The 15,275-nt window shown below is 33.5% G+C and overlaps 2 protein-coding genes and 1 long non-coding RNA gene across 3 annotated transcripts; 1 reads left to right on the forward strand and 2 right to left on the reverse strand.

Annotated features, from left to right (window-relative positions):
• The first annotated feature begins 241 nt into the window (after nucleotides 1-241).
• On the forward strand, nucleotides 242-5,702 carry LOC146932669 (polyadenylate-binding protein 2-like). The gene is made up of 6 exons (XM_085704388.1): nucleotides 242-327; nucleotides 429-531; nucleotides 1,509-1,579; nucleotides 4,857-5,048; nucleotides 5,137-5,273; nucleotides 5,371-5,702. The coding sequence occupies exons 1-6, from the start codon at nucleotides 280-282 to the stop codon at nucleotides 5,417-5,419; spliced, it is 600 nt and encodes a 199-aa protein (XP_085560514.1). The 5' UTR covers nucleotides 242-279; the 3' UTR covers nucleotides 5,420-5,702.
• A 736-nt stretch (nucleotides 5,703-6,438) lies between these two features.
• Nucleotides 6,439-7,013, reverse strand: LOC146932670 (uncharacterized). The gene is made up of 2 exons (XR_015007193.1): nucleotides 6,876-7,013; nucleotides 6,439-6,623 (listed from the first exon to the last, which is right to left on the reverse strand). It is a non-coding gene; the product is annotated as an uncharacterized LOC146932670 (long non-coding RNA).
• Nucleotides 7,014-9,050: 2,037 nt separating this feature from the next.
• Nucleotides 9,051-10,847, reverse strand: LOC146932671 (protein EXORDIUM-like 2). The gene has a single exon (XM_085704387.1). It carries the CDS (start codon nucleotides 10,238-10,240, stop codon nucleotides 9,338-9,340), a length of 903 nt encoding a protein of 300 aa, XP_085560513.1. The 5' UTR covers nucleotides 10,241-10,847; the 3' UTR covers nucleotides 9,051-9,337.
• Nucleotides 10,848-15,275: the final 4,428 nt, after the last annotated feature.

The following is a 15,275-nucleotide window of genomic DNA, read 5'->3' on the forward strand; positions in this document are numbered from 1 at the left end:
AAGTTATATATATATATATATATATATATATATATATATATATATATATTTTTAACTAGTTTTTTTTTGAGTGATATTTTAACTAGTTTTTAAAATATACATGTGACGTGATTTGCATAATTAAACTCAAATCGTTGTAATTTCTTCCTAAAAAAAATAGTTATAATTTCTTTATTTTATCGGTTATTTTAGATTAATGAAAAAACAACCTTAAAAAAGTGTTTGTGAAAAGGGGAATTGTAGGAGAAGTGTTCCGGGATTGAAACCCCCGACGGAGACATGGAAAACGACGACGTTGATATGATCGGCGCCGATAACAACGAAGCCGTATGTAATACTTTCCGTTTTTCTCATTCTCACTAACTCAATTTCAGTCCCAAAAACCCTAATTGTGATTCACGCATCAATGTTGATTATGATGATTGCAGGATTTGGATGATATGAAGAAGCGGTTGAAGGAAATGGAAGATGAAGCTGCTGCTTTAAAGGAGATGCAGGCTAAGGTCGAGAAAGAAATGGGATCTGTTCAAGGTCACTCCTTTTTGTTCCCCTATTGAATCTGGCGTGCTTTGTTTTTCTGATATTTGTTAATTGTTTTCAATTCTGTAATCATAAAAAAAAAAAAAAAATTATGTTTTCATATCTGGGTTTTGTTCTTCATGTGAAGTAATGTTTGTTCAATTCGAGTCTGCGTTAAATTGGTTACGTTTGATTTAGCTCTAGTTTGTTTTGTATCTAATTTTATAACCTAGAAAATTAAGATTTAAGTATGTTGCCGATTTTGGTAATGCATTGGTGTTAAGAGTCTTGACATTGGATGAGAGATTGTCGGAGGATATGTTTATAACTGGGGAAATCCTCACCTTACAAGTTGGTTTTGTAAGGATGAGTTAGGGCCATTATAAAAACTTAATGATCAGTGTTGTGTCATTGATTTGTTTGTGGACTAAGACTGAAGATTCACTTGGAAGTTGTGAAAGACGGTGTAACTTGGTGATCTAAGATAAGGCATTTCATTGCATTCCATAGAGATTTTTATGTAGGGTAATGATGCAAGCTGAAAATTGGTCCACTTTTTTTTCTACAACTTTTTAGTTCTTGGTTGATACTTGAGTTTTTTTTTTTGTTAAAATGCTATGGGTTGCTTGAGTGCTCTGATGATTAGGATGCCTAGCATTTTTCCTATTAAGGGATGCATATCGCATGAAGATGTTCTCCATTATGTGGATGGGATTGGAGAGGCGTGTACTGAGATGCTTGGACGTCTCCTATAACAATCCTTTTATTTGACATACTTTTCTAAAAATAAAAAACCATAGGACGAGTAATTTTATATGTATTGTTTCTTCTAATTTTTCTTCTTCTCCTAGCACTTTTACATGGTGTGATCACTGTACTTTCTTGCTGTGCAAGACATTTCGTTTATATATATTGTTGGACTCTTGTCTCTGTTATTTTTGAACGGAAAATTCCTGTCTCTGTTATTGATTGTTATTATCTCCAAACAGATCCCGCTAATGCTTCTGCAAGTCAGATTAATAGGGAGGAAGTTGATGCTCGATCAATCTTTGTGGGCAATGTGAGCTGTCTCTTCCCCTGTTTTTGTTAAAATTTTATATTTTGCTTATTAAATTGTCTTATTGTCATGTTCATAATATGGTCTGTGAATATCATTGAGATTAACAGATACATTTTGTCATAAGTGATTAGTTCAATTATAGTAGCCAACATATACATACGTATATGCTGCTTTTGGGAACAAATTGAAGAGTTTGTTATGCCTCTAGATTTTTTTTACATTAATTGGGTAGGAGGTTTCGGCTTAATCTCAACCGTCTCTAGTATCACATCGTTGTACATGATTTGGGGATCATTAAACCATTATCATGTGTAAAACATTTTGTGGATTTGAAATTTCGCACAAGGTCAATTGTGTATGCATGTCTGTGGAAGTGCCATCATTATAAGATGGTAAAACTTCCAATCATTAACTAGTCATGATTTATCATTAACTAGTCAAGATTTTTCTTACCATATATTTCCAATAGCAAGATCCGGAAAATTTGCAATCTAACACAGATTAGATTGAACAGCATGTGGCATGTTTAACACTGTTGTACACAGCTTTATATGGTTTTCCACTCTTCCTTTTGATCGCTAAGTTTATTATATACAGTGAAATGCCTTTGTTCATGGGTAGCATTGTTCATATAGCGTAGAGGAGATAGTAGGGGATTGACTACATTTAGACGAGATAAGGTGGAAGGAAGAAGCAAAGGAATTGGAAAGTTCTGCTTGTATATATACCTCGGGAAAAATAACATTCTTAGATATTAATGTTTGTGATTAAGTTGACACAAGTAGAATTTAAGGACTACTTTTTTTGCAAACATTTCCATTTAAATTAAACAGTACATGAGCTGGATGCTTACCAATGGTTATTAGTTTAAGAGATTAAAAACTAGACTGGCAGGATAAGTAGATTTTTTATTGAAGTTGAATATGGCATGAGATATAGCAAATGAAGTCTCCCTCTAGGCCAAGTCATACATTCTTTCGTAAGTTGTATCATTATATAGGTTTATGCTTTACCTGATTCTGTCCTCGTATTACTTTTCTTTCTGCCCAGTATGTTATGAGTTGTTACTGTTTGACCTTCTACTCAAAGCTACATCCACCATAGTCACTTGTGCTTCTCCAGCTGGCCGTTATCTTTATATTTCTGATGCTAAGCTACCTGAAACCCCAATCTTGCTTCTAGAACGCCCTTATACCAAAATCCTTAGCTTTTCAATTCTGTTGGACGAATGAACCTTTATCTCACACAATTGTGCATGCAGTCTTCGTAAAGTTTTTTCAGGAAGTCTAATTGTCCATGTGTTGCTTGTATCGGTGCCTCTTCCTTTCCAAAATATTCAGTGAATGACAATAACAATTCTCGCATTCTTGCAAAAACTTATATGATTATCAAGATGGTGATGATGATGATGATGGCTTTCGTCAGGCTACTTGTACTTATTCATCTAGACCTTCCCCCTCTTTCCTCGAGAACTTTTGATTTTAATTTCAACCTGGTGTTTATTTTTTGCTCCATTTGTTATCGATTGCCGTTCATGGTCTTTTGTATATACTCGTACATACATTTTTTCTGGTATACCTAAGCCAAAGTTCTCCATATTTGTTGCAGCATATTATTACCACTGTCACTGTTAATTGAATTATAAATGCATTAGTCTAAATTGAATTTAGCTTCTCCAAATTGAGCTCTCACATTTGCGGGTAAAGTATAACTCAACGATTGATGAAAGAAGTCTGTTTATATTTTAAAACATTCATGATTTGTTGTCATGTATGTCTATGGACTATCTTCATTTATTTTTCATCAATGGTTGATATTTCTTATTCTACCCTCAAAAGTTATTTGTGTACTCTAAAGGAGTTAAATCCATTTTCAGTTCACTATACTCTATCAGTGAAAGTTTGAATTTTGTAAAGATTATGGATATGTAGGTAGTAAAATTTATTTGTTTGATGTTCAATCTTTAGAATTTGATTGTGTTTTCTACTGTGAGCATTGTGCTTTGACATAATGTTTGACTACAATTGCAGGTTATGCTTCCATCTATAAGTTTCTGCTCTAGTCATGCTGCAGTTGGAAGTATATGATCTAAATGTAAAACATATATAGCTGGTGGAGAAAAAAAAAATATTAGAAAAATCAAATTTATGAAATTAAAAAAAAAAAAGAGTGGAAAAACAAAAGATGTAACGTAACAAAAAAAAAAAAACATTAGAGGGGTAGAAAAGGGGATAAGAAAGTTGAGGTGTCAGTTATTGAGTTGAAGAAAGTTATGATTATGGTTTGGAGAATGTAGGGATTCCGATACTGAAAAAAATTAGGGGGGAGAGATCAAAGCAGCATAATCTATTATTTAGTGTGAATAGGAAAGGTGTTTCGAATGGAAAGTTTTAACTACTATACTTCCTGAGTTTTTGTGGACGGATGGACAGAGGAATGAATAATGTTGCAGATCGAGAACTTGGACTTCTACTGGTGAGAAGAGGACACCCTTTATAGGTAAAGAACTATGCATTGGTATCTGGAGTATTGATTGCAAAGCCAAAGGACACTTTTTGTGACGCTTATCACTCAAGAAATTTATAGCCATTATTTTCTAACAGAGGGGTCTTTGATATTCCTGTTTTTATCCATGGGATCAAGAGGAAATTTTGAATAATTTTTCTTTCTGCTTGATTTTTACAATTCACCCACATATAAACTGTTTTCATGGACAAGCAGTTCGGAATTGTTGGGCTGGAAACAGTGATAAATGTGTACTTGGGAGAAAGATCCTTTTAGAGGCTAAAGGGCAAGGTGCACTTCAGAAAACAAATTTCAGGGTGGATAGCTGATTATGACGAAAATAGTGATTGGAACTTTTAATTAACGAGTACACCCTCTAAATAATAACTACGAAATTCCACTTCCTTTATTTTACTTGTCTTTATTTACTGGCCCTTTGGTTTATCTATTAGTAGCTTGTACTTTGGTAGAGCAAAATGCTGATACTAGCAATTGCATGAGTAAGGGAAAATTGATTTCTGTTGCAGCTTCTTTTCATGCTATAGTATGCCCACATTTGAAATGATTTTTTATTTATTTTTTGTTGAGCTGCTATTGAAAGTTGTTCTTCATCAGTCTCGAATTACAGGCTAAATGAAAATATTTGGTTGGTGGAGTAGCTGAATTAACAGTCTTTTCCTAAACTGTTTTCTCTTATGAAAACTATAGCATATTCTCAAACAGTTTTGACTCTGCCATCATTTGACATCAAGGGTTTAATATTTTTCTACAGGTGGACTATGCATGTACTCCCGAAGACGTGCAGCAGCATTTCCAATCATGTGGTACTGTAAACCGTGTCACTATTCGCACCGATAAGTTTGGCCAACCCAAGGGTTATGCTTATGTAGAATTTGTCGAAGTAGAAGCTGTTCAAGAGGCTCTTTTGCTGAATGAATCTGAACTACATGGACGTCAATTGAAGGTTATTACAGCAAGAAGCTCCTGCTTTTCTGAAAAAGAATTTGTATTCCTCTTTGCAGCTATCTATACTTATTTGGACTTTTTTGCAGGTTACTGCTAAGAGGACCAATGTACCTGGGATGAAACAATTTCGTCCCCGCCGGCCTAGTAATCCTTTCATGGGATTTCGAGGCAGAACTCCATATGCACCTCCTTTTGCCTATGCTCCCGCTCCTTATGGATATGGGTATGTATGTTGTACCCAGTTATTTCCTTTCCAAAAATTTCTCTGTTTTCTGTGATAGACATGGTGTAGATTTAGAGCATTCTTTTGTTGATTGCAGAAAAATACCAAGGTTCAGAATGGGGATGCGTTACAGCCCCTACTATTGAATGCCCAATTATGCTAAAATGGATTTATTGATTATTGGATGAATGGACATAATACCCTACACCCTCACATGTTATGCTTTGGCCTCTAATGAGAGTGTTATCTGACTGCCTAGACTGAGGTGGTTTGTTATGTGAAGATTGAACATATTTATAAGAGTGAACCTTGTAAACTTATGGTGTTTTTCTTGTGATTTTGCTGTAGTGTTTATATATATTCAGATGTTCTTTGTAAAATTATCCATCGTAAAAACGGAAGTTCATATATGGGGTTTACATTTGCCTATTCCCATCCCTTACAAATTGCAATATGCTATATGGGTTAATCTCTCTGCTATCTTGGTAGTTGGTATAGTCCCATATCTTCTTGAAGAAGTCCAAACAATGGTGTTTGAATTCGTAATTTTTGTTACTTGATAGACAGTTTGTCTCTTAACTGTCAAAATATATGGTAAATTGGTAAGAGTCCTGCTCTTTACCCAAATGATTTCGCTCATTCCCAAAGTAAAATACCAAACTACCCCTGCGCATGTTAAGTTACGCTAGTACAAATATTTACGCATGTTAACATGCGTTACGTAGGTTAACATGCGTAAGTGTTATTTGTTGAAAAGCATTGCGCATATTAACATGCGTTGGTGTTATTTGTAAAAAAAAAAAAAACGCATGTTAACATGCGTTAGTGTAATGGATTGCGTGAGTTAACTCACGTTGCCATTTGCACTGGCGTGAGTTAACTCACGTTCATAGCAGAAGCAGAAACTGCATGCATGCATGCAGTAGCAGAACAGACTTTTGATAAGTCTAGAAAGACCTGTAATCACGCCACATTCATAACTTAACCAAATTATGCCAGTTTAAGAAGTTTATCGGATAATACGACATAATTGATCAAAATTAATTAAAAACATCGTTTTTCTCACAATCACATAATCACACATAAACGATCTAAACGGTCCAAATTTCACAAATACGCCGGTAATGACCCGTAATAATTTAAACACACTTAATGACACATAAACGATCCAAAATAATTCTTTTCATATATTTATATAATATTAGTTACATATTGGCCATAAATATCAAAATTACACAATAGGCCATCAAAAAATATGCCTACACCGGAAGATTTACCGGAAGCTTTGTTTTTGCCCGGTTTGGGCTCAACGCCATCCTCCGCCACATGTTCCACCATGCCACTCAATGTCTACTCAATAAAAAAATACAAAGAAAACATAAATAAATGACTTGTGCGGCAAGCAAAGCAAGCAAAAAAAAGTGGCGCAAAATTTCAAATTATGGGCACAGACTGGGCAACACACACTAGCGTGAGTTAACTTGCGCTAGTGTTATCTTCCTACGCAAGTTAACTCACGCTCAGACCTAGTACCTACTGACAAAAAATGACGTGACAGGCAGAAAAACCAGGAAAATAGGATGAGTTTTGGTGATACATTACCTGTTCTTTGATGCTTGATGAGCGTAGAAACTTGCTTCCTGGCGATTTGCAATGATTTGGAGTTGAGATTATGACCCAAAAATTCGCACTTTTTGGGTTTTTGGAGGTGGAGGGAAAGAAAAAATGGTGTTTTGGGCTTGCATGCTGGGTTTTGAACTAAAAACGGTACTTAGCGTGACTTAACTCACGCTACGTGACTTAAGTCACGCTACGCAAGTTAACTTGCGTAACGCATGTTAACATGCATAGGGGTAGTTTGGTATTTTACTTTGGGAATGAGCGAAATCATTTGGGTAAAGAGCAGGACTCAATTGGTAATCCATAGTTGGTTATGAAAAATAAGGTATGAAATGAGTATGTATACTAGAGTAACACTTCACTTTACGACCTAATATAAAAACAAAGATATTATAGTCTATCTCATTGGTCATCCTCCATACATACATATACGTAAGTATGTATTATGTATGTACAGATAGAAAAATAGTGCTTGCAATTTTCACCATACATGTCAATTTTGTGAGTAAGTGTTAAGCCAAACATAAAACAAGCTTATATTGTTTTATTCATTTGTTTGTTTGACATCTAAAATCAAATGATACCAAGCAATCATATGTATATTTGTGTGTCTGTGACAATATTGGTAAACACATGTCATAGGGGATGTAGTCTCAAAACAACCGCACTAGCCATTCAAACACTAATCACATTTGATTTCGTATAGCACTTATTATTGGAATTTTTTTTTATTTGGTTTTATGCAGTTGCTTTCATATTGGACTTCTACTTGTCCTTCTCTATGACGTTTGTCCTGTCTTAGTGACAAATTCATGAACGTGACATAATTTCAGTGATTCCTGAAATATTTACAATGATTTGATCTCAAGATTCCACACCCAATGTGATCCAAAAATTTAATGCTTCTGATTCTGAATCTACTGTCCTAGCGTGTATTATGAATCATTCATCAATGAACATGCAAGTTGGAGTCCATAATTACACCTTAGGTTAGAATTATTTGTTCATTACTGGATACCTCTATGGTTGATCAATTGTAGAAAATGAGTCTGTGGCAGTTTTGAGTGCTGAGATATTGCTTGGCATGGATTGGAAACAGAAAGAGACAATGCATTGATTTGAAAACTAGTAATGTATTGAGTATGGACTAATCAACTTTTACTTATTTCACGGAAATAATACCAGCATTTTTTCAACTTTGGTTGAATAGAAAAGAATAACGGGGAAAGCTATATGACCCCCAAATCCAATGGCCAATCCTCACATTTTAGCAACAGTAACACTAAAACTTATCCGAATCATGATTGAAGAGGAAGAGGACCCACCTAAATAATACAAACAAAAACATCCTTGTAGTCTTTTATGCCGAATCAGATTCACCTCACCTCACCAATGTCATCATCACTGCTACATCGCCATAATGGTCTCCAAGGCCCTCAGCACCACAAAAAGAAACCACCGCTCCATCATATGAAGAGATGAGTATTCTCCTTTTTTTCTTTTTACCATAGGTAATCAAAGTTACCCTCTTCCTTTAACCTTATCATTCATTCCACAACCACCTTACTTTACCCAAAAATAACACATTACTTTTCTTTTTAGGCTTAAATATGGTATTGGTCCCTGCAAAATAGGCCAGTTTTGGTTTTAGTCCCTGCAAATTTTTTTTATAGTTTTTGGTTCCTGCAAAAAAATTTATTTTTGGAAATAGTCCCTGACCCCATTTATGTGATGATTTGTCGCTTTTATAAATTAAAAAATAATTATTGTTATATAAATTATAAAAAATAATATTCTTTTCATAAAGTAAGCACATATGCACAAAAGTGACAAATCATCACATAATTGAGGTCAGAGACTATTTTCAAAAACAAAATTTTTTGCAAGGACCAAAAACTATAAAAAAAAAATTGCAGGGACTAAAACCAAAACTGTCCTATTTTTGCAGGGATCAAAACTATAAAAAAAAATTGCAGGGACTAAAACCAAAACTGACCTATTTTTGCAGGGACCAAAAACCATAAAAAAAATTTGCAGGGACTAAGACCAAAACTGACCTATTTTGCAGGGACCAATACCATATTTTAGCCTTCTTTTTATCTTATCTTACAATTTAAAATTAAAAAAGAGGAATAGAAAAATGAAAAGAAATGTCACTTGAACAAATACATACATATTATTATATTAACAATATGCCTCTTTTTTTTTTTCAAACGTTTTCCAGATTTATAACAAGTTTTTTATAATAACACTCATTTTCAGTCTTTAGTAACAGAATTTACACGTCACACTAAACGACAAAAGCTGCTTTAATAAAATTTAATTTAAAAATACACCCACCCTTCCCAGAGCATCATTCACCTGCCCCAGTATTTATCAACCCACCATATATATCTACACCATGTCACCATAATATGCCACGTGTCAATTATCCGGTCCCCACCTTAGACGAGAGTCTTGCATGCCGAAGTTTGAGGGTCCCACATCGCCGGCAAAAGGTACTTCCTCCCATTAGCACCGTGGGCATTATAGCTAGATCCACTTGCCCCATCAACAAGAACCCGACCCGCGTAACCCGGATAAGCTCCACTTCCAAACACACCAGTACACGCCGTTACAGCCTCAAGCGGCGCCGCCGCTGGTCCCTGAAAATACCCGTTGTTAAACGGATTGGTAACAGTACCAGCCAAAAGTGTAGCCAAGTTTATCACCATCCCGTCAACACCCACGTCACCGTTAGGAGCAACTAACGGCGGTGTCTGTGGTCCGTAAATAGGTTGATGAAAAGGCCACGCGCATTGTCCGGGACAGAGCGTCTCAGCGTTTCCAACCCAAATATAAGGAGTTCTCGCTCCACCGTTGCCACGTCGGACAGAACCATGGGTCCCACAACGACTCATACAGAATCCTTCAACGTTAACATCTTTCGCCGTAAGCACAACAGTTATAGAAGAGAGTTCGTTAAATTTCGTAGCTAAAGCAAGAAGATCTTTTCCTTTTAGATTCTTTCCAAGTGTATAAGCAGGGTGTAGGAACTGTTTCCCTACGATAAGAGCAGAGGATCCTACCTTGTATTTTTCAGTAGTTTTCCACCACGCGGAGGCTGATGGAAGAGGCGCACCGGTGGTGCTGAGAGAGTTTACGAAATCAACGATTATGGAGCGTTGGATTGGGGTGAATGTTCCGTACCAGATTAGATTAACGGTGAGCTTTCCTTTAAGAAGCTGGCCGTTATGGTACTTGAGTACAAGTGGTTGTTCTTGTACAAGCTCTCCAAAGGAGAGTGTAGGTAGAACAAGAAGCAACACTGCAGAGAGAACGATGGCAAAGTTGTAATTAGAGGCCATGTTTAGGGTCCAATAAGTTTATTTGAAATTTAGTAGTGAGAAGTGAGATGTAGAGAAGAAAGAAAGAGGAAATCTGAATGTGTTTGTTTAGGTTAAGACACGAATTGAATTGGAAAATGGGAGTGGGTATTTATATACCCAATAAGAGGAGACAGCTGTGAGAAAAAGAGGATGATGAAATTTCCGCGTGGATATTTTTTATTTGGTGTCTTCTTTGCCAGCCTGTCATGGTTTGAATTGGGGTGACGTGGCAGTCTACAAGTACTACGGAGGACTAGTAGTGAGATTACGGATTTGACCCTGCTTTGATTTTGAGTTTATGATCCCAAGAGGGGTTGGTTTTGCTTGCTTGCTTGCTTGCTACACTACACCATGAGTTTCAACACAGGTTTGAACCTGACTAAGTGGGTCCCGTGAGGAATTTGGGTAATCATGTTGGCCTTTGGATTGGAAATGAAGGGTGAGATGGGAGCCATATAATTGGAGTGGGTTTGCGTTTGGGACCTTTGAGTTTTGACGTCATATGCAGAGTTCTAGGAAGAGTGTTTCAGTAAAGATGCTGCTACTGCTGAATTCATCATCTTTCTTTCTATTCTCAAAAAATATCTCTGACACTAAAATTTATTTTTAGATAGTACTCCTTCTCTTTTTATAAAAGGGTAGTGCTAACTTGTGCCCTTATGGCACATGTTAAGAGACCTAAAAGAAAAAATATTTTTTAAAATTTTATGCATTTAAATGATTAAAAATTTAAATATTAAAAGTGATGCACACATTCCAATAATTTTTCTATATTTGAATCATTAACTTGTGCTTTGAGGGCACAAGTTAACATTTCCCTTTATAAAAATACTCCCACTATTTTAAAATTGATTTCATTTAAAGTTTTTTTTTGAAGAAAAAAAAAAGAAAAAATATAATTTTATCAAATCATCTTAATCAATTATTATTGCATTAGAAACTTAAAGTGACATTCATTTTAAAACAATTATTTTAGCTAAAATGACATTCATTGAAACAGAGGAAGTACTTTATAAAAATAACGGGTATTAAAAAAAGTTGTTTGATATAAATTTGTCTAAAAATGTGTTATTTTTATTAAGTTGCTTTTTTTTAATAAATAAATGCATTTGATGTGATTTTTCATCCTCCATAATTATTGGTGGTATTAATAAGGGTATAGTTGGAAGAAAAAAATAAATGCATCTAAAAATTGTAAATAGTCTTATATTTAAGGACAATTTTTTTTTTGAAAGTAGACTTATAATTAGGGATGGAGGGAGTACTATTTTCATCGCTTTCGATTCAATGTATTCTATTTCGCATTTATGATGAAGGAAAATGCAACAATCACCCTATACATACATTTTAACATGGTAAAAATGAACAATCCACTTGACAATCTAAAATCTCATAACAAATCAAATGACTCGTGTCCTAATATTATCAAACAATTCACTTGAAATTTTTTGTTGATGTTAAACCTTTCAAATTAAATTGCGTTAACATAGTAGTTGATAAATCAACATTAATTGTTCGATTTTTTTTTTAATTGGAAAACCATACCCTAATCTTTATTACCATTCAAATTAAGTATCGTTAACATAAGGTTAGTAAATCGACATTAATTGCTCGGTTTTTTTATATTGACAAACCATTGACACTAATCTTTTTTTTTTGTTAATGATAAACCGTTGAAGTTAATTGGCATTGATAAGCCATTCAAATAACATTGACTACATTGGGTCATGGGTTTAACATCCAAAAATCACCTTGATCTTTCAAAAAAAAAAATGTTGACTACAATTTATTAATTCACATTAAAATTGCTTTGATCTTGGCATTTAGACAAAATTAAATTAAAATAAAATCATATTAAAATTTGTTCAGTGTCAACTCTAAATTGCCTACCAATCATCCTATAAATAGTGTTCATTCCCTACAAATTTGTGCACCTCAGCGAGACATTCGTATCTAATTCCTTTTTATCATAAATGGCTACCAACTATAATTCCCTCATAAAAATTAATGACAACAAAAGAAAATGGTGTTTTTTTTTTTGCTAGAATTGTCGTATTATGGAAATCAACTAATTCGACGAACTCTGAGAAACCATTGACCAACCATTTGATTTAAAAAGGTCGGAATGTTACATGAATATTTTTTTGATTATTTTCGCATGCAGGGTAACAAATTAAAATTCATGCCATGGTTTGAAGCGAATTTTTAACAAGTTCAAACTTTCTTTGAAAGAAGAGATTGTCTATATCATGTATAATTTTGAAACCAGTGTCAATAAAATAGAAGAAGTCATGACAACATTGCATAAATATTATCTCAATTTTACAGATAAGACTAAGATCTAATCAATTGATCATGGAATTGTGCCTTATAATTCTTATTTTTTACACTTCGATTTTTCTTTCAAATAATTTACCAATCTGAAGTTATGATCAGTGAGTTTCAATTCAATTAAGTAAATTTTATTAAACATAATAATATGATGTAATATATTTTAAAGTCAATATTTAACTACATAAGTTTGTATAAATTTTCAAGATATAATCGGAATGTTGTCTAAAGTTGAGGTTGAAGATGAATATAATTTCTACTAATAAATATCAAAAGCACGGGACACATGTTTATCTTTGATGCATAAAAAATATCATTGATGAATAACAAAACATGGGTCTAACATTCGTCACAGATAAATATAAAGAAAACAAAATAAATATTACACTCTTATGTATAAAAAAACACGACACACTTGACCAAAAAAAAAACATGAGGCATATACATTTGTCATCGATAAATAAAAAAAACACATGTGTAATATTTTTCCCTAAAACACAAAAAAAATGTGAAACAATATATATCTTTGAAAAAAACACGAGACTATTATTTTTCATTAATACATAAAAACTACGGGACAAATATTTCTCAGTGATAAATATTAAAAAGATATATGACACAACTATTAATCACTGAATCCTAAAAAAAACATGGCAAAAATATTTGTTATTGGTAAAATTATTTTTTTTTAACAAAATTGATGCTAGATGCATTACCCAAATTCATTAAGAAAAAAAAAACAGAAATACGAAGAAAAAAAGGGAAATTAGGTCAACACATTTTCAAAAAGACATAAATCTAAAGTTATGCAAGCCTAACTTATTTCTTAAGTTATATCCAGGTTAATTCTATTAGGAAGAGAAGGGAACTAACAAAAAAATAAAGGGCTAATCCAATGTTAACTAACCTATATGCGCATGACTTTTGTTCTTTATGAATTAATTGATAAATATTAAGAAAACACTAGACAAATATTAAAAAATACAAGGAAATATTTATAACTCATACACACAAAAAAATACGGGACAAATATTTTTCACAATTTTTATGAAGTTTTTATATCTTATAAATATAAAAAAAATGGTTTATGAAGTTTTTATCTCTGATAAATATAAAAAAAAATGGGACATATATTAGTCAATAATAAACGCATAACATATATTTGTCATTATAAATTTTAAAAAAAACATATGACAAACTCTGAGTCAAATATTGTTCACTGATAAAAAAAAAAGACTATTAAAATATAAGTCATTAATACATAAAAAAAATATGGGAGAAATATTTATCATCAGTAAATCTAGAAGAAAAAAAAGGATAAATTTGTGATTGGTACATAAAAATAAACAGAAAAAAAATCGTTGATAAATATAAAAAAGTAATAGAAATATATTTTTAAGTTTTTTTAATCAAAGTAAAAATTAAATTATAAAGATAAGGAAGTGCAAGACTGGGGGGAAGGACCTGACCCAATAAACCACAAAAGCAAAACCCAACAATTCAATACAAAATGATAATAAAGAGAGAACAACACTAAACAACCACTGCCACAAACAATCGCGCGGCGAATGCACGTAGGGGCACAAAAACGAATTGTAAAAAACATAGAATGAATATTCTAAGCATTTAAATAAGTCTATGGATCGTCTGCCAACACAGAAACGACTCAAGTTCCAACAACCCCCTTCAAAGTATCAGGAGGCCATAAATGCCCTTTCGAGGCAAAGCAACCAATTACGAACTTAATCCAAAGAGTCGCATTGGTCTTGAAACTTTAGTCGCATTCCAAGTCGAGGCATGAACAAATGACATAAATCTATCACTGTCCACCAACGATACAAGAAGCAACCACATCGGATAAAATCTTTTTGGTACGATGAACGACTACTACCGTCAATACGGAGTATCTACACACCTAGCCATTTCGAGCAACATCAGGATAAAACCAGTCATTTGAATCGAGATATGCATCCAACAGAACAACGACAGAACTAAAGAACCCGTATGTTTAATCCAAAAAATCATATTTAAGATTTTCAGACCAAATCACAGAGCCGAAACAAAGCCACCACCTATCTTCATCTCCACGGAACAAAACGAAAACAAACGCGAATAAACAGAAACGAAAAAAATAGCAAAAACCAGATCGAGACTAACTCAAAACCGCATCGGGACCAAAGCTCTACAAGACAACAACGACGTTGAACGAAACCAGTGACCAAGACTGTGAAAGGACGGCCGCGACGACGTTTCATCGACGACGATCTGAAACCCATAAATGTATTTTTCATTTATACATAAAAACCCTGGACATATATTCATCACTAATAAATATAAAAAACATGTGACACATATTTGTCATCATTGCATAAAAAAAATACTGACATAATTAAAAATTCATGGGATAAATAACTTTCATCTATAAATAAAAAAATAAAAAAATTGAGATTAAAAGTAATAGAATATCAAACACGGGTTAACACACTAGTATTTAACAAGACACTCAAAACCATTTTTCTCTTTATTTCATTTATATAGTTTTTCTTAATATGTGTGAAATGAACAAATGATTCACATATACTGAGATGAAGGGAGTATTAAGTTTGTAGGTAAAAGTCTGGAAAACAACAATTTTACTGTCAATTATGTATTGTTTATAGATAAATATGTGCTAGTAAAAGTC

Source organism: Medicago sativa, chromosome 4, assembly GCF_051527215.1.
Source record: "Medicago sativa cultivar Bolivia chromosome 4, Bolivia_mono, whole genome shotgun sequence".
Taxonomy (NCBI): domain Eukaryota; kingdom Viridiplantae; phylum Streptophyta; class Magnoliopsida; order Fabales; family Fabaceae; genus Medicago; species Medicago sativa.

Bases quoted from the DNA above. Each gene is read 5' to 3' on its own strand.
- LOC146932671 (XM_085704387.1), bottom strand. From the start codon at position 10,240: ATGGCCTCTAATTACAACTTTGCCATCGTTCTCTCTGCAGTGTTGCTT.
- LOC146932669 (XM_085704388.1), top strand. From the start codon at position 280: ATGGAAAACGACGACGTTGATATGATCGGCGCCGATAACAACGAAGCC. The intron at 1,580-4,856 runs GTGAGCTGTCTC...ATTTTTCTACAG, and splicing joins GATCAATCTTTGTGGGCAAT to GTGGACTATGCATGTACTCC. The intron at 5,274-5,370 runs GTATGTATGTTG...TGTTGATTGCAG, and splicing joins CCCGCTCCTTATGGATATGG to AAAAATACCAAGGTTCAGAA.